We start from the raw sequence: 24903 nt of genomic DNA, 5'->3' as shown, positions 1-24903 counted from the left end.
GATGGCATTTGCTTATGAATAGACCTAGCTATCTCTTTATCTCTTAAATGCTGACATCTGCTGTGGCTATTGAGAGTGTGGGTGGGGGCTCTTAAGAGTGAGTCTACTTCCTGCCTAAAAAATATGTTTCTCCATTTCTCATTCAGGGAAGTATAATATTCTGCCTTTTTAATATTTCCTGGAATATTTCATTTTTCTAGGAATGGGGTGGGTGCTAACTTCCTACAATGGTTAGTGAATTTTAATTTCTGTTCCTACTAAGGGTGGATATACTAATCAAGATACTAAATGAAAGAGCACTTACCTGTGCTTCTCTGTGCCTAAAATACACGTGTAACAATTCTATGTTTTAATGCTTATCTGAGCGACTCATTCCCCATTATCTGTAAGTAGAAACGTTTGGTGACTTAACAAATCCCTATCTTTGTGAGATTGAAAGTTTGAGCAAATGAATCCATAATCTGAGAGGGAGAAGTTGTGATCCCTCATATAATAGTACATAAATCTGCCCTACGTGGGTCTTACACCTCTGGGACAATCTGGAGTTGCATTTATGTGTAAACTGAGGAGGCCCCAAAGAGTGATAACTCAAGAGTAGGACAGAATCTATGCATGCAGATGGACTTAGATTCAATTTATGACTTCTCCAGGTAAAACTGGGAAATGCCCTCCTCTGAAACGTTGTGCTTTTTGCCAGTTAATGTGAACAGTGCTAAGGTACATAATTGCAATTCTTCATAAAGTAGATTTCTAGTGGCCTAGCCACTCTGCAGATTTATATTGCACAATTATTTCTTTGTGTGGATTGCCACGCTCTACACACACACACACACACACAGAGCAAAAGTTCTACATGTGTTTATTCAAATCCCCGAAACAGGTCTTCAGAAAGTACTCCCATTAAGCACGTTTGGATTCCAAGCTCAGCACTGCAAGAGTCACTGGGTAATCAAGTCCAATGGGCACACATGAAGTCCAGGAAAGCAGGTCAGGAGACATTGGCATGAGCATACAAGGCATGTGTTGTGGTCTGCCAGCAGCCTGCGGGGCTGGCAACCAAGTCACATAGCAATGAGGCAGAGGAAGAACAGAGGCCAGTCCTGGAGACTGGCGAAGGCCTGGATGAGGGCTCTGCATCGGAGGCAGAGGTGGGGCCAGGGCCATCGGGGAGTGAGTTGCAGACGCCGAAGCCTCCAGAGGCTGACTGTAGTGAGGCAGAGGAACAGGAGGAGCCTGTTCCTAATGCACGCATGAGAAGAGCTGCCAGAAGGCAAGAGCAGCTCAAGCAAAAAGGACGACTCAGGAGTAGGGCCAAGAGACGATTGGCCCCTCCCATAAGTTAGGTCTTTTACCAGCAATGGCGTTTGGGCTTTTTGCCAGAAATCAACATTGATAGCTTTGTCTTGTTGCATTTATGTTGTATCGGTGTCTTCTGAACTTTTGCCAAGAAAGGCCTTTGGCAGTTTGCCTAATTGGACCAAGGTTAGTGATAGGACTGTGGAATTGTGTTGGGAGGAATTTGCTTTAATTTAGTTGGACTGTGCTGAGAATAAAGTTTGTTTTTAAACTGACTGAGTTTCCTACTACCTACTTGGGCCTGGGTCACAACAGCATGGACCAGAGCACATTGCTCCAGCAACATTCAAATCCATGCAGTGAGATTAAGTAGGCGACACCAGTTAGCCCTTCACAAGAGGCGAGGTTGCTTATCACAAGTAGTCTAGCTCAGGGGTCTGCAAACTTGGCTCTTTTAAGACTTGTGGACTTCAACTCCCAGAGTTCCTCAGCCAGCTTTGCTGGTCCACAAGTCTTAAAAGAGCCAAGTTTGCAGACCTCTGGTCTAGCTGAATGGCGTTGTGCCTACCTCCTCTCTGCCATACGTGTCCTTGCATCAGGTGTGGATACCACCTCCTCTTCATCTCCTTCCGAGATGAGTAAAATGAGGATCCACATGGTTGGGGAGCAATATGCTGACTCTGTAAACCACTTGGAGAGGGCTGTAAACAGTGATGGGATTCAAAAAATTTAACAACCGGTTCTCTGCCCTAATGTCCAGCTGGGTGGGCGTGGCTCAGTGGTCATGTGACTGTGTGGGCATGGCCAACTCAGCGTCACTCACGTAGATGGGCACTTTGCCTTAGCTGTTACAATATAATAAGGGTTAACCAGAGACGCAGTTTCTGTAAGCAGGGCAATAAAGATTAGGCTAGAAATATTAATTAGATTATTAATTAGATTAGATTAGATTAGATTAGATTAGATTAGATTAGATTAGATTAGATTAGATTAGAATAACACCAGAATGTTTCCTTTCTGCCTTCCTTACAGGATTAGCCCTATAAAGTGGAAAAAAACAAAATAAGATTTCTTCCAACATCCGGTTCTCTGAATTGCTTAGACAGTTAACAAGCAGTTCTCCTGAATAGATGCAAACTGGCTGAATCCTACCACTGGCTGTAAAGCACTATGAAGTGGTATATAAGTTTAAAATGCTATGCTAAATGCTATTTTTAACCACTAAGCCATCATGCTACCTAGGAGTTCAAGTGGTGGACATTTTTAAGAAAAGACTGGACAACTATTTGTCCAGAGTGGATATAAGAACTCCTGCCTTGGGCTGAGGGTTGGCATAGAACAGGGGTCTGCAATAATTAAAACATTTAAAAATTTAAAATATTATTAAAACCCCAATTTAAAACAACTATTTATGCCAGTCCTGCTTGAATGAATAAATATGTTTTAAGCTCACGACGAAAGGTCCGAAGATCAGGCACTTGACGTAAGCCAGGGGGGAGTTCGTTCCAGAGTGTTGGTGCTCCCACAGAGGAGGCCCTACTCCTGGGGCCGCCAGCCGACATTGTTTGGCGGACGGCACCTGAGAAGGCCCTCTGTGAGAGCGTACGGGTCGGTGGGAGGCATAAGGTAGCAGCAGGCGGTCTCGTAAGTACCCGGGTCCTAAGCCATGGAGTGCTTTAAAGGTGGTAACCAGAATCTTGAAGCGCACCCGAAAGACTACAGGAAGCCAGTGCAGACTGCGGAGCAGTGGTGTTACATGGGAGCCACGAACGGCTCCCGTTACCACTCGCGCAGCTGCATTCTGGACTAACTGCAGCCTCCGGGTGCACCTCAAGGGCAGCCCCATGTAGAGAGCATTGCAATAATCCAGCCGAGACGTAACCAGAGCGTGAGTGACCGTGCACTAAGCCATCATGCTACCTAGGAGTTCAAGTGGTGGACATTTTTAAGAAAAGACTGGACAACTATTTGTCCAGAGTGGATATAAGAACTCATGCCTTGGGCTGAGGGTTGGCATAGGACAGGGGTCTGCAAACTTGGCTCCTTTAAGACTTGTGGACTTCAACTCCCAGAGTTCCTCATCCAGCAAAGACCCCTGGACTAGAAGACCGCCAAGGTCACTTCCATCCCTATGATTTTACGAGGGTGAAGTTCATTCTCCAAGCTTGTGGGTGGGTTTCAGAATGTTTCGTTACCAAGCTAGGTAACATCTTCAACAGAATTTAGGGGATGTCAGTGATCTTCTGTTTACAAGGGCTTCAGGTATGAGCGTGTCAAGAGATATTCTTGTGATGGGTCAGGTGTGATTCATCAGTCAGTCTTGTGATAAGGAGATTACCTCAGGTCAAGGTCATTGAGAGATGAGCTGCTAGAGGGGGTTGCATGGGTTGGTTGAGGGTCGGTGCTGTCTCTGGTTGGCTGTGCAGTTTATTTGGATCCTGAGGGGTTCATAGGCTGGTTGTAGGTCAATGTGTGTTGTTGGAAGTGCCAGGCTTCAATGAACTCACGAGCGTGGCAGGTGGTAGCATGTCCGATGATTTTTGTGTTGCTCCTATCGAAGTGGTGCCATTTGGCGTCGGTGTGGGTAGAGATTAAGGATTTGGGATTCAGGGCATTTGACAGCCAGCCGCTGTTCGTGGATCCTGGTTTTTAATAGATGTGAAGTTTGTCCCACATAGAACTGGGTGCAATGGTTACAAGTTGATTTTATTTCTACTTCTCAATTCGCTCCAGTTGGATCTATCATTATTCCATTCTTCAACTGCCGTCTGTATTCTCTTTGGCCCATTAGGCAGTTATACGGCTCTGACTCAGCCACTGCCATTCTGCTGTAACAAGATGAAAGATAGTTTGGTTCAGTGTTAATACCCACTGGGGGATTCCCCCAGTCTCTTCGTCTTCCAGCATACAAAGATTCTGCCTTGACCTTTGGAGTCCCTGAAATGCTCTTGATCTAAAATTACCGGGGTTTTAAAAACCACTTTTGAATTATGTCTGTCATTGTAATAAAAAAATTTTTAAAAAAATTCCAACAGAGGTCCAAGGAAGGCCACCTGGCAAAAATCCTCGGTGGAGAAATTGTCATGTGAAAAATCATAGTGGGCTTTGTTCCCTGCCAGACTGGAATAGGGAATACAGGTAGTCCTCGACTTACGACCACAATTGAGCCCCAACAACAATGTTGGGGCTCAGTTGTACGTTGTGAAGTGAGAAATTTGTTAAATGAGTTTGCTCTGTTTTACTTTTCTCATCTCATTTGTTAAGCGAGTCACTGCAGCTCTTAAATTAGTAACACTGTTGTTAAGAGAATCTGGCTTCCCCACTGACTTTGCATGTGAGAAGGTCGCAAAAGGAGACGACGTGATCTCGAGATTCTGCAGAGCATCGGCCTGGATTTATCGTATTCAGAATTGCACTGTGACTTCCATTTTAAAAGGAACCAGCTGTTGTGGCTTCCACCCCTGACCCTGGCCCCATGCCCGAAAGTGCCTTGGAGCTTGCCTACTGCCAGAAAGTGACTCGGAGCTGGGCCTGCTGCCAGAAAGTGACTCGGAGCTGGGCCTGCTGCCAGAAAGTGCCTTGGAGCTGGGCCTACTGCCAGAAAGTGACTCGGAGCTGGGCCTGCTGCCAGAAAGTGACTTGAACAGTGAGGGGGAAGGGCCGTCAGGACTTACCTCAGAAGCACCGGCCTCCCTGGATCAGCTCCAGGAGCCAGAAGCAGGCCAAGTGAAAGAGATAATGAGGCCTCCTTCCCCTGACTCTTCCCCCCCACCCAGGCCACGCCTGCAGACCCAGCTGACAGCAATTAGGCTTGGCTCAATCCCTGGTTTCGTAGGCAGGAGAGAAGGGAACAACAGAAGCAGGGGAGGGGCAGGCCTAGGAAGTGCTGAGTCATAGAGCCACACCCCACAGGATATAAAAGGCAACAAGAGTTGGTGTGTCTCTTTGTATCAGGCAAATCCACGGATTGACTAGAGCTGAAGGTTGTGACTCACCAGCGTCTTGGCAGCTAACGAGGGCTCTTGGCAGACGCTGGCTCTTTTGCTGCCAGAGCTGATAAGAGCCGGCTAATTAAGCCATCGTTCGGACGGAGGCGAGGACCACCAGCTTTTTCTCACAAATAAAAGTTTTTTTTTCCATCTGTCTCTAAAAATAATGATTGTTGCCTTTTCCTTTTACAGGTTTTATTGGTTGGTCAGTCTCAGTTCAGCCATTGTCTTCATCAGCATTTCATACATCCAGCAGTCAGTGGCCCAGAACCTGGGTTTTCTTATTCCGTTCGTTTCCGTCCTTATGGGACTGATCACAATTCACATGGCACGTAGCGAAATGATTTACCAGCCCCCCAAAGGTAAGCAGTTACATTATAGGCATAATTAAATCAAGGGGGAGAACATTCTGGGCTTTCAGAATTGGCCATTTAAGATTGTCCAGTTTGGATTCTCTAACACCCCTAAAGCTTCACATATATTTATTTATATGTGAACATATACACATATACACTGAACATATACATTGAGAGCATATGCACCAAGACAAATTCCTTGTGTGTCCAATCACACTTGGCCAATAAAAATTCTATTCTATTCTATTCTATTCTATTCTATTCTATTCTTTTGTCAAATACATATAAATAATATATACAAGTATGAGCATAAATTGAATACATAAAAGGAATACAACAAAAGGGAACATTAGGACAGGGACGGTAGGCATGCTGGTGCTCTTATGCACGCCCCTTACAGACCTCTTAGGAATAGGGTGAGGTCAACAGTAGACAGTCTTAGGTTAAAGTTTTGAGGATGAGACCACAGAATCTGGTAGTGCATTCCAGGCATTAACAACTCTGTTACTGAAGTCATATTTTCTGCAATCGAGATTGGAGTGGTTCACTTTAAGTTTGAATCTATTGTGTGCTCGTGTATTGTTGTGGTTGAAGCTGAAGTAGTCATTGACAGGAAGGACATATAGGCAGAGGTGGGCTGCTGGGGGTTCTCAGGGGTTCGAAAGAACCTCTAGCTAAGATTCTGTGCTGTTCAGAGACTCCCCAAATCCCACTCCTGGCTGGCCCAGCCCGCCCAGTCCCGCTTGCTTGAGTAGGGGGTTGGACTATTAAGTCCTTTCCAATTCTGTTAATCTGAAGTAGTGTTTTGGCTAAATTTTCCCAGATTTTAATCCTAGCCAATCTTCTCTAGATTGCATTAATCTTCCCAATAGACGGATATGAATTTTGTTCCTTGGGGGATGCTTTTTTTGTCTCTTTCCACACACCTTTTGACTAATCTTTCCAAGCAAGGCTACTCCTATTTCTAAATAGCTGAATTTAAAACCTTGTTTTAGCTTCTTCCAATCAGATGACTTGGCTAGAATTCTCCCTCAAGCCAATAATTCAAGTCCATAAGTGACCTTAAAGAAATTGCCAAGTTCTATTTTAAAGAAGTCTCTATTCTCTCTCTCTCTCTCTCTCTCTTTTTTTTTTCATATGTGGGCCCAGCATATGTCAAGCAAGGATTTCATTTGCATGTCTTTGTTCAGCTATAATTTTGACAATTGGCAGTTGACCAAAGATTGAGGTAGGGTTGGGGGGAATCATCTAGAGAGCCATATAGCCTTTTAAACTACTGTAATTAAGTAGCATAGATTAACTCAAGGTCAGAGGAGAACATGGGAGCCAAGATTTAAAGGAGAAAAGGTACAAAGCTAGGAAAGGAATATTGCTTATAAAACATACTTTAGTCAATTCCTGTAGTTTTGTTCCAACTTTCCAGTATATATTATGTGCACTTTTGGAGATACATATAGTCATATCCTTATTGCAGATAGTCCTTGATTTACGACCACTTAGGAGATTTTCCCCAAGCTATTTTTGAACAGAATAACAGAATTGAAAGGGGCCTTGTAGGTCATCTAGTCCCACCCCCCGCCCAAGCAGGAGACCCTACACTATTTCTGACAGATGGCAGTCCAATCGCCTTGAAAGCTTCCAGTGATGAAGCTCCCACAATTTCTGAAGGCAAGCTGTTCCATTGATTGATTTATGACTGGAATTCAAAGTTTCAATGGCTGCCCCCCAACCTGTGGTCATGTGATCACACTTTGGGCAGTCATCAACCAATTCAATTTATGGCCTGTGATCACATGACTGTGATTCCCAATGATTTTTGCCAGAAAGAAGCATTTTACTTCTGGTTTCCAGTAAAAAAAATGCCCATTGTGGACAATGGATCATGGTGACTCAGTTAATGATGGCTGAATGTTTGTAGAGATTGTAAATCATCCAGGTCATGATTGTCCCAAAAGTGCTTTTTCAGGAGGCAATTGGACTTTCTTGTTTTTTCTTTGAAGACGTTTCGCTCCTCATCCAAGAAGCTTCTTCAGGTCTGACAGGATAAATCTTCCATTCCTCACCATCATGTCAGAGCTGAAGAAGCTTCTTGGATGAGAAACGAAACATCTTCAAAGAAAAAGCAAGAAAGTCCAGTTGCCCTCTGAAAAAGCACCTTTGGGATGTTAATGATGGCTGCAAAAAAGAAAATCGGATGAATTCACATGATAACCTAGCTAATAAGTCATGGGAAGACATCAAATGTCATTCTCAACCAAACTCAGCCAAGAAGTGAGGAGGGGAATACAAATATTCAACAATTTTCATTCTTTTTTAAAAAAATTAATGTTGGACTCCACTTTCTAGACTCTAGAATGAGTGCAGAGAAGAGCAAGAAAGATTATTAGGGGACTGGAGGCTAAAACATATGAAGAACGGTTGCAGGAACTGGGTATGTCTAGTTTAATGAAAAGAAGGACTAGGGGAGACATGATAGCAGTGTTCCAATATCTCAGGGGTTGCCACAAAGAAGAGGGAGTCAAATTATTCTCCAAAGCACCTGAAGGTAGAACAAGAAGCAATGGGTGGAAACTAATCAAGGAGAGAAGCAACTTAGAACTAAGGAGAACTTTTCTGACAGAACAATTAATCAGTGGAACAACTTGCCTCCAGAAGTTGTAAATGCTCCAACACTGGAAGTTTTTAAGAAGAGGTTGGATAACCATTTGTCTGAAGTGGTGTAGGGTTTCCTGCCTAAGCAGTGGGTTGGACTAGAAGACCTCCAAGGTCCCTTCCAATTCTGTTATTCTATTCTATTCTATTCTATTCTATTCTATTCTATTCTATTCTACTTGTGAAGGCTACATAGAGTTGGATATGGCTACCATAACGCCTACAAGTGTTGACACTTTGCTTAAGAGTGTGGCTCTCAGCTTTCAGTGATGATCCAACTGTCGAAGTAAGAAAAAGGACTTTAGCAAATCATAGATACAGTTAATACCAGCACTTACTGAATTTTTCTATGCTGAAGTTCATACAACTGTTGGCATTAACAGTGGCCCCACTCTATAATACAGTTAGTAAAATGCAGGTTTTCTGCCCTGTTGCTTTAATCCTTTGAATTGTTAAGTTGGATTTTGTGGTGAAGAGAGATTTCTAGGCAACTAGAGCCACAAACCCTGACCTAGTTCCTTCACCAGTTGAAATCTGCCAAAACTTTCAGAGAGGAGTACCAACTGCTTGTAGCAGGCAGATTCGGTCTTGTAAAGTCTGTGTTGTAAATTATTAACTACCTTGTCTTGTTCTTAGGTAACTGCCTGTTGACAGTCTGTGGCATAATCATCAACGCATTGAAGGTGTGTTGTATACAATGCCGCTATTTCAGTGGGAACGTGGCAAACTGGCTGGACCACGCCAAGGAAAACTATGGAGGCCACTACACCGAAACACAAGTGGAAAACACAAAATTGCTCATCCGTCTCTTTCCTTTATTTGCCTTCCAGATCCTTTATCGATCGTGTGTCATGCAAGTGAGTTAATTATGCTTTTTTAAAAAATTTGATTCGGTTTGGTTCAGACACACACTCTTGTCTCTTTAATTCTAGCATGCAACATATCCCTTCGAAAATGGAGGCAAACAACAAACAAATAAAACCCACTTTCTTTTTTTTTCTTTTCCATGAGTGGAAGGAAGTTGGGTCATCAACCAGACTAAAGCATTTCTTTTTCCTATTCAGATCCCATCTGGATATAATATACAGACAATGAATTCCAATCTGAATTTGAACGGATTCCTTTTGCCGATCGCTGCCATGAATTTAATAAGCATCTTGCCATTTTTAATTCTGGCGCCCCTTCTGGAGTGTGTCAATGCTTGTTTGTTGAACGCCAAAATGACTGGATGGTATCCTATGATCTGTATTGGTGAGTACTAAAAAAATGTAGTGTAAATTATTACAGGTAGTCCTCGACTTACGACCACAATCGAGCCAGAAATTACTGTTGCTGAGCAAGATAGTTGTTAAGTGAGTTTTTCCCCATTTTACGACCTTTCTTTTCACAATGGTTAAGTGAATCACTGCAGTCAATAAGTTAGTAGCAAGATTGTTAAGTGAATCTGGTTTCCTCATTGACTTTGCTTATCGGAGGGTCGCAAAAGGTGATCACATGACCCTGAGACGGTGCAATTGTCATAAATACAGGATAAGTGCCCGAATTTTGTTCACATGACCATGGGTTGCTGCAACAATTATAAGTGTGAAAAACAGTCATAAATCACTATTTTCCCCCAGTGCTGTTGTAACTTCAAACTTTGTTTGAACGACAACTTTGTAGTTGTAACTGCAAATGGCTGTAAATCAGTAGTGGATTCCACTTACCTTCGCTACCAGTTTGGAACTGTGAGCTTGCTTCACTCGCGGCGCTTCTGCACATACACAGAACCTTCTGCGCATACACAGAGCGACTGTGATGACATCCGGGTGGGTGGGCGGAGCTTCCCGCCATTATCACTACCGGTTCGCCCGAACCAGTGCGAACCGGTAGAAACCCAGCACTACTAGTTGAGGACTACCTACAGTGTTATTTTTTTTTCTTTCCCTTCTGTATTTTATAATGCTTGGGAAATTTGACTTTATTACGATCCATTTCTGTGTTATACATCTGCTTATTTTCCTGGTTTTATATATAGGTAGTCCTCGACATACAACAGTTCATTTAATGACCAATTGAAGTTACAACATTACTGAAAAAAGTGATGTTTATGACCATTTTTCACACTTATGACCATTGCAGCATCCTCATGGTCGCATGAGCTGTCTCACTTAGCAGCAGAAACGTTGGGCTCCATTGTAGTTGTAAGTCGTGGACTACCTCATAAATACTTTTTTTTTAAAAAAGATGCAAATGATGCTTATACAGTATTTATAAAAGAAACGCTATTGCTTTTGAGAATACTGGCATCCAAATAGTAATAATATATATAATAATGAGATGATGGAGACTCTTGAGTAACATTACAGGACAATATTAGTATTTGTGGATTCGTAGCTGTGCTACGGGGGAGATTCATTATTAAATAACTTCTGGTGATTAAACAATGTATATTTCACATTAAGGAAGTATTATTTTATTTGTTGCGCGTGTATTTGGTCAATTTTTTAAAAGTGCTCATGCCAATTTGTAAAGTAGCTTATGATGTGCAGAAACATTACTCCACTTTATACTGTTGTTTGCAAATTCAGAACAGAATAATCCAAGTAAGAAGGTGCCCTTTTTATGGCCCAAAGCCAGCAATAAAACATTCAGAAGTTAATTGCAGTCTCATAAATCAGATCAGGGTCTTATGAGAAACCAATTGACATATGAGGTCCCAAATCCAGAGACTTCTTCCACAAGTGCATAACATTACCGTCAAAAAAAAACCCAAAATCTTTTGACTGAGCAGGGATCTCGGACTGGATAGAGATGGTAAAAGGTCAGAAATCAAATCTATAATGCTCTGGCAGATGCAGAATTAAAACAAGGTACTTCAGCATCTGTCCACGTAGGTAACAGCACCTTGAAAGTTAAAGGAAATTGGCTAAGCAGGATCAAATCTGGCTAAGGTTTGGAGGAGCAACCATTAGGAAGCCCCACGGTGCTTTTTCAAGAGACAACTGGACTTTGTTTTTTTCCTTTAAGACATTTCGCTTCTCACCCAAGAAGCTCAGAACTGAAGAAGCTTCTTGGATGAGAAGTGAAACGTCTTGAAGGAAAAATGGAACAAAGTCCAGTTGCCAATGGAAAAAGCACCTTTGGTACAACCTGGATAGCCGAGAATCTCCATAGACAACCATTAGGAAATTCCAGTGCTGTATTCTAGATTGAAAAGCTGAAAAAAAAGCACATCTCAGTAGAAGGTGACGAAGAATCACTTCCATATCATTTTTTTAAATTTGCATTTATATCCCGCCCTTCTCCGAAGACTCAGGGCGGCTTACACTATGTCAGGCAATCGTCTTCATCCATTTGTATACTATATACAAAGTCAACTTATTGCCCCCACAACAATCTGGGTCCTCATTTTACCTACCTTATAAAGGATGGAAGGCTGGTGGGACTTGAACCTGCAATATTGCAAGCAGTTACTGTTAATAACAGGCTGCATTAGCCTGTTGAGCCACCAGAGGACCATATCATAGCCAAGAAAATGGATGTGCTAGTGAATTTATCAGATCGTAATGCCTGGTCAAATCTATCCATATATCTGTCCATACTTGGAAGCAAAGCAAGTCAAGCTGACAATTTCTGTAGCTTTCTTTTTCCCATTCCCATTCAGTGACACTTTATTGATTAGCCTGTAGACCAGGAATGTCAAATTCAGTTTCATTGAGGGCCACATCAGGGTTGTGTTTGACCTCGGGGGGGCTGGGGTGGGTGTGGCCAGCTTGACATCACTTGTGTCAGGGGCACCTGTGGAGGCCCGAGTGCTCTGCCAGCGAAAACGGGCTCCCAATCTCTGTTTTTGGCTGGGACGGCCTCCTGCAACCCTATGCCAGGGAAAATGGACGCGGAGAGGGTAATGGGTTGCAGGAGGCCATCCCAGCCAAAAACGGAGATTGGGAGCCCGTTTTTACTGGCGGAGGCACCATGGGCCAGTCCTTCGCTGTTTCCAGGGCAGCCCCACAGGCCAGATCTAAGCACCCCTTGGGCTGAAACCAGCCCACGGGCCTTGAGTTTGACACCCCTGTTGTAGACGATCTCAGAATGCAAAATACAAAACAGAACAGTAATAGGACCATATGTTAAAAATAGAACTTTAAAAAATGCAAATCATATTTCCATGTCACCCCTACAATTTATGCCAATCAGATCCATGTGTGCAGTTCTTAACTGTACTGTTTTGGTTCAAACAAGGGCCATATTAGATGAGCTTTTTCCAGAGAACTGGGTCTTCATATTATGTGTCCAAATTAGGACAACTAGAGCCTGATCATCTTTGCCTTGAATAATAATTCTGGGTTGATATGTTTGAAGAGCCGTTGGTTTGATTTCTTGGTTGTCCCCAGTATTCTCAGGAGTCTTCTCCAGCACCAAGGTTCAAAGGCATTAATACTCTTCCCATCCTGTTTTTTTTCATTCCAATTACAAACCCAGCCCTCCAATCTTTTGGCACTTCCCTTGTCCTCCAGGAGTTCTCAAAACTCAAAGTCAGTGATCCTGAAATCATATCTACCAGTTCTTTTTAGCACTATGAAATGAAATGCATCTAGTTTTGGTGATCTGAATTCCTATAAAGTGGCTAGGTTTATGTTATCTCCTGACTTCCTTGCCCTGCATTTTTCTTTTGCTGTCTATGGTACAGCTTCTAATAAGTTAGGTCACCTTTTCCTTTTGTGAAAAGGTAAAAGGTAAAGAGGCCATCTACATTAAAATTGAGCAGCCCTCTCTCAACAGAGGGAGAGGGATACAACCCTGCCTATCTCCTGTTTACAACATGGACCTTTCAGCAGTTCCACACCCATTTGCACTATTCATGTGAACCTGAGGGCACAGCTAAACCTCCAAGTGGCCTCAACAACTCTCAAAAAGAATGATACCGACCAGATGACTGCAAGGAATATAAATGCTTCCATTCCCCACCTGTTATGTCTGCGTCTTCCGAGCTGGGCCTCCTGCCAGACAGTGACTTGGAGCCGGGCTTCCTGCCAGAAAGTGACTTGGAGCTGGGCCTCCTGCCAGAAAGTGACTTGGATAGTGAGGGGGAAGGGCCGTCAGGACTTACCTCGGGAGCACCGGCTTCCCTGGCTCAGCTCCAGGAGCCAGAGGCAGGCCAGGTGGAAGAGATAACAAGGCCTCTGTCCCCTGACTCTTTCCCTCCCCAGGCCACGCCTTCAGACCCAGCTGATGGCAATCAGGCTTGGTTGGACCCTAGGTTTCATAGACAGGAAAGGAGGGAACAACAGAAGCAGGGGTGGGGCAGGCCAAGGAAGTGCTGAGTCATGGAGCCACACCCCAGAGGACATAAAGGCAGCCAGAGCTGCTGTGCCTCTTCATAGCAGGCAAATCAACTGATTAACTAAGAGCTGAAGTTTGTTCCTGGGTGACTCATCGGCGTCGAGGGAGATAACAGAGACACTTGGCAGACGCTCGCTATTCTGCTGCCAGAGCTGATAGTGCCGGCTAATTAAGTCATCACTCGGACGGAGGCGAAGGGGGGACAGAACACCACCATTCAGTCAGAAGAGAAGAAGCTTCTTGGATGAGAAGTGAAATGTCTGCAAGGAAAAACAAAGAAAGTCCAATTGCTTCTTTAAAAAAATCATCTTTGGGACAACCGTGGCCTGGATGACTGAGAATCTTCCTAGATGTAAAAGATAAAGGTATCCCTTTGGGTTTTACCGTGCTAGTCTTGACTGACTTTAGGGAGCAGTATATATCTCCAAAGAAGATGAATACTCCAAAGCAGGATTCATCTCCATAGCCAAAGAACTGGTGTTGTCCAGAGATATTTCAACAGTCATGTGGCTCAGGGGTGAAATGCTCCCGGTTCAGACTGGATCGTGCGATCCGGTAGCGATGGGGGCAGGTAGTTTGGAGAACTGGTAGCAAAAATCCCTGCCCCCCCCACCGCCCACACCTCGCTGTTCCTCTGCTCTGTCCCTGAAGCTCTCAGTGATGATATAGCTGCAAACGGCCTTAAATGACTGCCGTGGTGCTTCAAAGGGCCACACTACAGCTGATCAGTGCTAGTAGACCAGGGCCTCTATTTTTAAAGACAGTAGACCAGTGCGCTCCCCAAAAAAGGCAATTAGTAGACCGGTGCCTCCCAAAAAAAGGCAATTAGTAGACCGGTGCCTCTATTTTTAAAGAAGGTAGACTGGTGCATTCCCAAGTTTTGTGTACTTTATTATTTTTATTATTTATTATTATTGGCCATGCCCATTCAGTCACCTGACCACCAAGCCATGCCCACCAATTAAGCCACGCCCCCAGAACCGGTAGGGAAAATTTTTAGATTTCACCCCTGAAGTGGCTGGCATGACATCTCGGCACAGCACAGAGCATATGGCAGAACACGGAAGGCTTCTACCTTCCTGCCTGCTTACATGCAGTTCCTATTCATCTCCTTGCATTTAAATGCTTTCAAACTGCTAGGTTGGCCGGAGCTGAGACAGCTGATGGTAGCTCACTCTGTCCCATGTCACTCAGGTCTTGAATTGTCAAGCTGATAGACCTTTGGTGATCTAAGACTCACCGTCTTAACCACTGAGCTACTGAGTCCGTATGAAAAGACAAATGCAAAACAGGCATTAAACTATTCGGCCTTTTCCTGTTGTCCATCGCCATGTTGCTATTTTCTCCAACCAACAACCAAACTATTTCCCTGACCTGTTTTTGGTATTCATTGCAAAACTCAGTTCTGATCCCCTCCATTCAGATTTTTTTTTTATAAAAAGTTTTTTATTTTATAAACAAACAAACATTTAATACATTAATCATTCCTTCCGTGTTATATCTCAGCGTTTTCTTCATGAGTCCATCTTTTTGTTGCTCCTTCTTTCTTCATTTCAGTTTAATCCATTACCATTTTTTCACAAGTACAATATTCTAATTATACCATTTTCTTACATAATTATCAATTGCTTATCTATATCATTTTTCTAACCAAGGATAAAATTGGTCCCATATCTTAAAGTATTCTGAATCCTCTCTTTCTTTGATCATCAAAGTTAATCAATTCATTTCTGCACAATCTAAAAAAATTTTTTTATAATTTCTCCTTCCAGGGGTATTTTCTCTGTTTTCCAATTTTGTGCAAAAACAATTCTTGCTGCTTTTATTACATGTATAATCAAATGAATATTTTCTTTACTGATTTTCTCTGGGAGAATACCCAATAAGAACAGCTCTGGTTTTAAATCAATGTGTTGTTGGGTCATTTCTTCAGACCAAACCTTTATTTTATTCCAATAATTTTTAGCTTCTGGGCATGTCCACCACATATGATAATAAGATCCTGGTAACTGGTGACATTTCCAACATTTTGTCTTTAAACATTTTTGCCAGTTCCTGAAATCCTGCTTTTGGGATTGGACCCCCTTCGCTCATTTCCAGCTGCAGTATTTCCTAATTGCAAAGTAGAACAGCAGCTACCCAATTTCTGCTTTGGAGATCACTTCCCGTTTGCATGAACTGGACCTTTGGAGAGCTCACTCAGCCTGAGCTGCCTCCCATCCTGCAGTGCATCTTAAAGGCTGCCCGTAGTTAGAAATTAACATTTCACGTATCCTTCCATTTAATTTGGCAAGCACGTAGCATGTGGCACAGCTAGTGCCAAAAAGACAGGAAATATTAATCTGACTAGAATTAGCCTAATTAAGTTTGTTGTTAAGCTTTGTGCAAAGTAGAAGCACATGAAACAGCAGGTGGCAATTACTCAGGATTTAAAATAAAATAATGTCTCAGCTGAGCTGCAGAAAAGAAGATTTGGATAATGATGCTGACAATTCTTTCAGTTACAGGTTGGCCTAGAGCAGGGGCGTCAAACTCAATTTCACTGAGGGCTGTGGTTGACCTTGCGGGGCCGGGTGGGTGTGGATGACTGGGTGGGCGTGGCCAGCTTGACGCCATTCCCCAAACTGCTGGCATGTTCCCTCTTTGCATTGGGTAGACTGGGCCGAAGCCATGCTGGCCAGATGTTTCCTCTTTGCATTGGGTAGACTGGGCCAAAGCCATGCTGGCCAGCTGTTTCCTCTTTGCATTGGGTAGACTGGGCCGAAGCCATGCTGGCCGTTTCCTCTTTGCATTGGGTAGACTGGGCCGAAGCCATGCTGGCCGTTTCCTCTTTGCATTGGGTAGACTGGGCTGAAGTCATGCTGGCCAGCTGTTTCCTCTTTGCATTGGGTAAACTGGGCCAAAGCCATGCTGGCCAGCTGTTTCCTCTTTGCATTGGGTAGACTGGGTCGAAGCCAGGCTGGCCGTTTCCTCTTTGCATTGGGTAGACTGGGCCGAAGCCATGCTGGCCAGCTGTTTCCTCTTTGCATTGGGTAGACTGGGCCGAAGCCATGCTGGCCGTTTCCTCTTTGCATTGGGTAGACTGGGCCGAAGTGACACTGGCTGGCCCCTTACATTTTCCAGGATAGCCCTGTGGGCCGGATCCAACCACACTGTGGGCCAGACGTGGCCCGTGGGCCTTGAGTTTGACACCCCTGGCTTAGAGTCTAATGGCACTGCAAACACGTGAAAGATTTAGTGTTTCACTTGGTATCACAGAAGAGATATTAGATGTCCAGATTCTTCTTTCTCTGGTTTCATTGGTACAGTACACGGAGTGATTTATAAGCATGCATGAATGTGATACTGCAGGCCGGTGTTTCTCTAATAGCAATGCTGGCTGGGGAATTCTGGGAGTTGAAGTCCAAAGAAATTGTCGAGGTTGACAAACACTGCTAGACCTCGACGGACAGCCAGAATTGAGCCCCAAATTACTGTTGCTAAGCGACACATTTGTTCAGTGAGTTCTGCCCCAATGTACAACTTTTTTCACCACAGTTGTTAAATGAATCACTGCAGTGCTTCAGTTAGTCACACGGTTGTTAAGGGAGTCTGGCTCTCCCACTGCGTTTGCTGGTCAGAAGGTCACAAAAGGGGATTATGTGACAACCCCACCCCAAGGAGATTGCAACCATCACTAATATGAGTCAGTTGCCAAGCGTCTGAATTTTGATCACATGACCATGGAGATGCCACAATGGTTGTAAGTATGAAAAAATAGCCATAAATCACTTTTGTGAGTGTCGTCGTAACTTCGAACGGTCTCTAAATGAACTTTTGTAAGTCAAGAACTACCTGTACAAAATGACAGAATGTACATCCCTTTCTAAAAGGATGAATGCATGGCTAAAAGCAGAGATGTTCCTGGCATGGCTGCTGTCTGAATTAAATAGAAAAATCTGTAGAAAAGCTTGCGCACATTGAAACCCAGATGTGTTTAGCACAGGTGCAAAACACCTGTTCCTTTTAGTCTAACCTGGATATGCTACTTGGAAAATAATTTCATAATTCAAATGTCCATTATAGAGGCCTAAAATAATGCATTGCACTAGCCTAAAATGATACTTTAATTAATAATCTTAACATACAATGGGTGGAGCTAAAAGGATTGGTGTGAGAGATTGTGAAAGGATGGGAAAGAGCTGGAAAAGGCAGGGACAAAAGACATCAAAAATTAAGAGAGAGAAGATGAGTTGCAGGATCCAGTCCAGGTCAGTCACTGGGACCTTCTTCCAAGCTTTTGGACTCATGCTAGAGCCCATTCTCAAGGAACATCTCACTCAACTTTTCATTCTGATGAATGAGAAGTTCCCTGAGGATAGGCTCCAGCACAAGTCTGAAAGCTCAGAAGACTAAACCTTTAGTCCTGGTGACCAACCCAGATTGGTGTGAAGTTCCCTTAGATGCCCTAATTAATTCATGAGCCTCGAGCCAAGTTTCAAAAGAAATCCAGTTATTTATTAGGAGCAACATTTCGGCAATTACTCAAGTGGAGTCAGCTGTGCCTCCACATAATTTACGGCCCCTATGACCCTGTCTCCCCGCTACTCCCTGAGTGTGTCATAAATCACATTCTCCAACAGAGTAAGTTCGCAGGCTGTAGAAACCACACCCCTCCTGCTGGCCCCAGTAACCTGAGATACAGTCTGAAGAAAGGCATTTATAGAATGTGCGTTCGGTGGAGGCAGCTCCATCAGTTCTCCCCCCTCCTGCTTATGGCAACTCAAAAGCAGGCCTGGAATGCTTTACGAGTTGACAATTAGATCCTGCAACATTATCCTGAGACACGTTTATTTGCCTTCTCATTCCTAAAATGAGTTTGTTGGCAGATAATCTCATAAATTGGCAACTTGGCCAACTTTTATGACTTGTGGACTTCAACTCCCAGAATTTCTGAGGTCACCCCTGTTCTAGAAGAAGAGTCTTAAGAAGCCTGTAAAAGTGATGGTGATTAAGAATTTGAGGTCTAGGAAAACACGCCTCCATCTTTTCCCCACATAAATTTTGGGGAAACATTTGGAATTTTTAAAAGGTCAGTTTTCACTGAGCATGGCACATGCAATTTTTATTACACTTTGCAATGGATATATTTCTGTACAAAATTAATTGTTCTTTGTGTTTGACACTCAGTTGTAGGTAATACGTCTGCAACTCTTTCCATGGTTGTTGCTGGTTTCTTTGAGCTACATCGGAAGCATTTCCCTCTGGTTCAACAGACGCTTTCAGGAAAAGAGCTCCTTGTTTCTTCCATGTCATGTCTCCATTTGGCCCCACAATACATCTTGCTTGGCATAGCAGAAACTCTAGTGACACCCACCTGTAAGAGCCCTTTTTTTTTCTGGTTTCATTTCCTCATCTTCAAACCGACGGTCTTAAACCCAGAGCGATGTCCCGTTTGACTAGGGATGGTTGAGGGATTCTTTTATCATTCTCATCACCCTGGTGTAGAAAGTTAGCACCCACCCCTTTCCTAGTAGTATGAAATATTTTGATAAATATTGAAAAGACTATTACATTTCCCTGGATGATAAAAGAAGAAACATGTTTTAAAGACAGTGCAGTTCCCTGCCCCCAGCAGATATTTGGTGCCCATTAAGACTAGGTGACTAGGTGGCTCAGTGGCTAAGACACTGAGCTCGTCGATCAGAAAGGTCAGCACTCTGGCGGTTCGAATCCCTAGTACAGATTTCCTGCGTGAGCAGGGGGTTGGACTAGATCAGGGGTCTCCAACCTTGGTCCCTTTAAGACTTGTGGACTTCAACTCCCAGAGCTGGCTGAGAAACTCTGGGACCTGAAGTCCACAAGTCTTAAAGGGACCAAGGTTGGAGACCCCTGGACTAGATGACTTCCAAGGTCCCTTCCAACTCTGTTACTGTTAAAAAAAAACTGGGCCAGCCTATCTACAAAACAAAAGATCTTTAGCTCCAGGATATTGGGATTATCCTTCAGGCCAAAGCCATTCAGCCACAATAGGAATTGCCCAACAAGCCTCTTCATTGCATCAGCAGACCAAACTTCAACCAAGCTTGGCTCAGACAACCTACAAAGTTAGCTATGAACCCTACAACAGCCAATAGTTCTTGCACAGGAACAGGAAGTTCAAGTGCAAAGCCCAAGAGAGGGTATAAATGCCTCTCTCTCTCAACTCCATGTGGTCAGTTACACCAGGACCGTGTGCTTGATGGCTCTGCTTCATTAAACCATCGTTACAATCAGCCTCCTTGTGTCCAGTGTCTTCCTCCAGGCTTGGAATAGAAACAGATGGATATTTCTTCCAACAGTGATGTTCCTCAACTGCATTTCTCAGCCACTTTATTGATCGATCACTTTTGTTTGTCATCCTTGTGATGATTGCACACTCAAGGATAATGTTTTTTGTGGTTAGAAGAAGCGCCTGATTTACTGCTAGTGGTGGGACTTTCCATTCATTATATGTGATCAAAGGAGATGAAGGGAGGGTTAACCTCCATCCTTTAAACCTCATGATATTATTTTAAAAAAAGGATGTTGAGACTCTGGAAAGAGTGCAGAGAAGAGCAACAAAGATGATTAGGGGACCAGAGGCTAAAACATATGAAGAACGGTTGCAGGAACTGGGTATGTCTAGTTTAATGAAAAGAAGGACTAGGGGAGACATGATAGCAATGTTCCAATATCTCAGGGGTTGACACAAAGAAGAGAGAGTCAAGCTATTTTCCAAAGCACCTGAGGGTAGAACAAGAAGCAATGGGTGGAAACTAATCAAGGAGAGAAGCAACTTAGAACTAAGGGGAAATTTCCTGACAATGAGAATAATTAATCAGTGGAACAACTTGCCTCCAGAAGTTGTGAATGCTCCAACACTGGAAGTTTGCAAGAAGAGGTTGGGCAAGCATGAAATGGAATAGGGTTTCCTACTTCAGCAAGGGGTTGGACTACAAGACTTCCAAGGTCCCTTCCTACTCTGTTATTCTGTTATTCTTTCTTCAGTAAACGTAAGACCCAGGATGTTACTTTAAAAATCAGCCAAATAGCCTTTTTCTATGTGGGTTCAATGGCAATTTTGTGGAAGGAGGACTTTTTCACACGCTGTTTGCCCATTTCTAATCTATGGAGAAAGGAAAAGAGCTAGGGGAAACCTGGATGAGCATTGAAGCAAACGTAGCATTCCCTTGATATATTTTTGCCCTTCTCCTCCCTTCCAAACACGGAATTACATCGCTGAAAATAGGGTGCTATAGCACAAAACCTCACTGCCTTTTTGTTTATTTGCTAGATACATTGAGTATCCTGTTTTTCTTGTAGGACTCTGAGGCAACGTATTACATAGGAGCTCTGGGCACACTGTAAAAAAGATTCCAAAGAAGTGCTTCAGCCAAGTCCTTGTCATAATAGGATCAGTTGCTGCTACTTGTTAAAGCCACTTTTCTTTGAATGCGAACATGGAACATGTCAAGGGTGATGTGGAAGGCCACTTCCTTCCCATATCCCAATCCACCTCCCTAACCACTGGTTTAGCCTGTCTCTCTCCATCCTCAGGATCGTTTTCCTTCATAATTATTTTTTCTCTTCCATTGCAAAGGTGTCTTCATTACATTCCGATGTCTGCCAGGTCAAATTCGTGGGGTTGCCATGCAAATCTTGGCTTTCTTCAATGGAGCCGGTTGTATCATGGGTGCCTTCCTTATCCAAACAACTTACATTGGTTCACAAGGTAAAGTATCCCATAAATTTAGACTGTGTCTGGATCTCATAACTCTTTTCTACTTTTTTCCTATTGTTTTCTTACATGGGGAATCGTCCTTTAATGAATGCTAAGTGCTTTATTGTAAAGAAACAGATCCGTTCCCTTTGCTTGAGTAGGGGCATATTTTTGGGGAGCTACCCGCCCTTCTTTAGTTTCTGTTCCTAACTCATCTGACTACCTTGCACGTAGTAATGGTTATCAGTCCCCACACAAATATTTTGTTGCATTTATAGCAGGGGTCTCCAACCTTGATCCCTTTAAGAGTTGTGGACTTCAACTCCCAGAGTTCCTCAGCCAGCTTTGCTGGCTGAGGGACTCTGGGAGTTGAAGTCCACAAGTCTTAAAGGGACCAAGGTTGGAGACCCCTGGTTTATAGTAATAGCACTTAGACTTTATATACCACTTCACAGTGCTTTTACAGCCCTCTCTAAGCGGTTTACAGAGTCAGCATATTGCCCCAACAAGCTGGGACCCCATTTCACCAATCTTGGAAGGATGAAAGGCTGAGTCAACCTTAAGCCAGTGAGAAGCGAACTACTGAGAGTTGGCAGAGTGGGAAAATGTTCAAAACCTTCCACATTATTTTTCTGTCCTTTTTCTCTTCTATCTTCTTCTGTTGCTGCCTAGCTGATTATCGCATTGTGAAAGGAAGATAAATAATAAGATTGATAATCAAAGGATGACCATTAGATGTAAATGTTCAATAAAATTCCTATCATGATCTGTTGGTAATTCACCAAAAAATGTTTTCTGCAGCCAAAATGAAGATAGGTGATTTTTTTTCCTCACTTCTTTTCTAAGAAGCTATTCTTATCCTCTTCCTATTGACCATTGACATCCATTAGAAATGTGTAGCAAAGTCTAAGAACCTGCAATGAATTGATTTTTTCATGATTAAGATAGGTCACTAAGCTACAGCTGTATTCCTCATAATATAATGAATCATTCCAATTTTGAAAGGTAGAATAATTAATAGGAGCTGCTACAGAACTCCTTTTTTAAAAATTCTCCTCTGAAAATGAATTAAAAACCCTTACATTACACTACCAAAGCATAGGGTGGGCAGTACTTTTTAAAAAAAATGTATTTCAGCTTTTTATTTTTAAATGCTCATGCCATATTTCAAAATATTTTCTCCAGGATGATTTGTATTAACCACATAAAATGATCTATTTCTAAAATTGTTATAAATAAATATAATCTCTTAAAGAAGAGATTGGACAACCATTTGTCTGAAATGGTATAGGATCTCCTGTTCCAGCAGGGGATTGGAGTAGATGACCTCCAAGGTCCCTTCCAACTCTGTTTATTCTATTCTATTCTATTAATAATTTTACAAGAACAGCATAGAATGCATTCAAAGCAAAAAATGAACACAAAATCAACCACAGCAAAAAAATTCAGTAGAAAAGTATATATTTTAAAAAAGCAAGCTTTTGTTTAAAATAGTCTGATTTATCATAGGACAGCTTGAAATAAATTTTTAGAACAAGGGAATTTAAATAATTGTTAAATGCAAATAGGAATAGAAACAAATATTATTCTGAAAGACAGTGAGCTTGTCAGCTGGAAAAATAAATGTATATTTGGTATATCATAAGGGCTATAGCCAAAACCTGGCTTTCTTTCTTTCTTTCTTTCTTTTATTTGCGTTTATATCCCGCCCTTCTCCGAAGACTCAGGGCGGCTTACACTATGTCAAGCAATAGTCTTCATCCATTTGTATATTATATAAAAAGTCAACTTTTATTGCCCCCAACAATCTGGGTCCTCATTTTAGCTATCTTATAAAGGATGGAAGGCTGAGTCAACCTTAGGCCTGGTGGGACTTGAACCTGCAGTAATTGCAAGCAGCTGCTGTTAATAACAGACTGTCTTAGCAGTCTGAGCCACCCAAGGACCCCACCTTGAGGCTCACCTCAATAGCAGTCAGTGAAAATACACTGAAGTTTTAAAAGATTAAGAATTTGGACCAAAATTAATAGATGTTTAAAAGTCTTAAAGAGTTAAAATGTCTGGTAAAGAAAGTATAGCAGAAGGGTGATAATCTAAACCATACTGTACAGGCCATTCCACATTGTTAGCAGTAGCTGAAGATGATCTACAAACACAATTCTTGCAATGGAGTCAAAATGTTGGTCCATGAAGTATGGATATCCTTTTTTTTAATTAGGTGTATATCCCACCTTTTTTTTAGCTATATAAGCCCACCTTTATTTTGTACAATTCAAGGCAGTTGTGGAAAAACAAGCAAAGCTGGAAGTGGAGTCAAGAGTGAAATCAGCCTAGAATCATTACATTCTCACAAATGTTCTACATCCAATCCTTCTTGACTTTTGTTGACTCTTATCCAGTGCCAATGTGCTCTGGACTCTTCATGCCTGACAGCAGCGTACATAATGTGCCTGCCTATTTACTCCACAACAACAACACTGCAAGGTCGTTTGGGCTGAGAAAGAGTGACTGGTCTGAAGTCACCCATTTGGATTGTGTGCCTAAGAGGAAAAATAGAACTGCCATCCTCCTAGTTTGTACCATGTTTCCCACTGAAATAAGACCCACTCCGAAAAGGAGCCCTATCATGTTTTTGAATGCATGCGCTCAAATTAAGCCCTACTCCCAAAATTAGCCCTAATTAAGACCCCGCCCAACCCGGTGTGCAGGGAATGGGTTGAGGCACACTGGTAAAAAAATAAGCTAGGGTGGGGATGGGGGGGTGGAGCTGCCCTACTTACCAGGCCTCGCACACCTTGACACCTGCCTCGCCTTCTGCAGCCCACTTCTTCTGTGGCCGCTTGCCGACGCTTGTACGCATCACCCCCCGCTTCCGTTTTGCTGTTAGATCCTTCTGGAAAGCCCTCTGCAGCTGAGAAACAGGCTGCGGATTGATGCACCTGGCGCCCCCTGGCTTTCATTTTGCCTTTAGATGCCTTCTGTAAAGCCCCCTGCTGCCAATAACAGAGCTCCAAATCCAGGCATGGTCTTATTTTCAGGAAAACATGGTAGCACCTTCACCAAAACATAGAAGTGAATTTTGTATGATTTAAAGCGCCTCAGTCTCAGGCAATCCTGCTTCAAGAAAAAGCCTTTTTTGTGTGTTTTGCAACCTGTATAAATCAATTAAGGAGAGAAAATGTCTTTCTTTCCTAAATATATGCCTGCTTTGCATAACATATTCTACTTTTCCCATAAATAAGAGACACTACTGTCATCTTTTGGAGCTCTGTCTCCACCGAAATTCTTATGTGAAATTCTGGAAGTTGTTAACCGTAAAGTTGCAATTGCAACATAACTTCATCAACTGTTGTAAGATTAAGAAATTTTTCATTTTCTTTTTAAGAAGTGTGGGGGGGTGAAATCTAGTTTCTCTGCTTGAGAGAGGGGATTCTGTGATTTTAAAATAAATAACATGCACATAACCGAGATCTCATTTTCTGTTTAAAACGTTCTCTCTTTAAAATGTTTTCGATCATGACAGCAACGAGAGATATTTTGATTTCATTCACATAATTTTTCTCAT

The 24903-nt window shown here is 42.8% G+C and overlaps 1 protein-coding gene across 1 annotated transcript in view; it reads left to right on the top strand.

Annotated features, from left to right (window-relative positions):
- SLC15A5 (solute carrier family 15 member 5) overlaps positions 1-24903 on the top strand; it is a 50912-nt gene that overhangs the window by 15221 nt on the left and 10788 nt on the right. Inside the window, exons 3-7 of the mRNA XM_058191688.1 lie at positions 5478-5647; positions 8930-9150; positions 9358-9544; positions 18788-18976; positions 21219-21350. Coding sequence (XP_058047671.1) covers positions 5478-5647; positions 8930-9150; positions 9358-9544; positions 18788-18976; positions 21219-21350 — 899 coding nt within the window. The remainder of the gene's footprint in view (positions 1-5477; positions 5648-8929; positions 9151-9357; positions 9545-18787; positions 18977-21218; positions 21351-24903) is intronic.

This window comes from Ahaetulla prasina, chromosome 7, assembly GCF_028640845.1.
Source record: "Ahaetulla prasina isolate Xishuangbanna chromosome 7, ASM2864084v1, whole genome shotgun sequence".
Taxonomy (NCBI): domain Eukaryota; kingdom Metazoa; phylum Chordata; class Lepidosauria; order Squamata; family Colubridae; genus Ahaetulla; species Ahaetulla prasina.
Note: the sequence above shows the minus strand (reverse complement) of the source record. Positions and strands in the feature narration are given on the sequence as shown.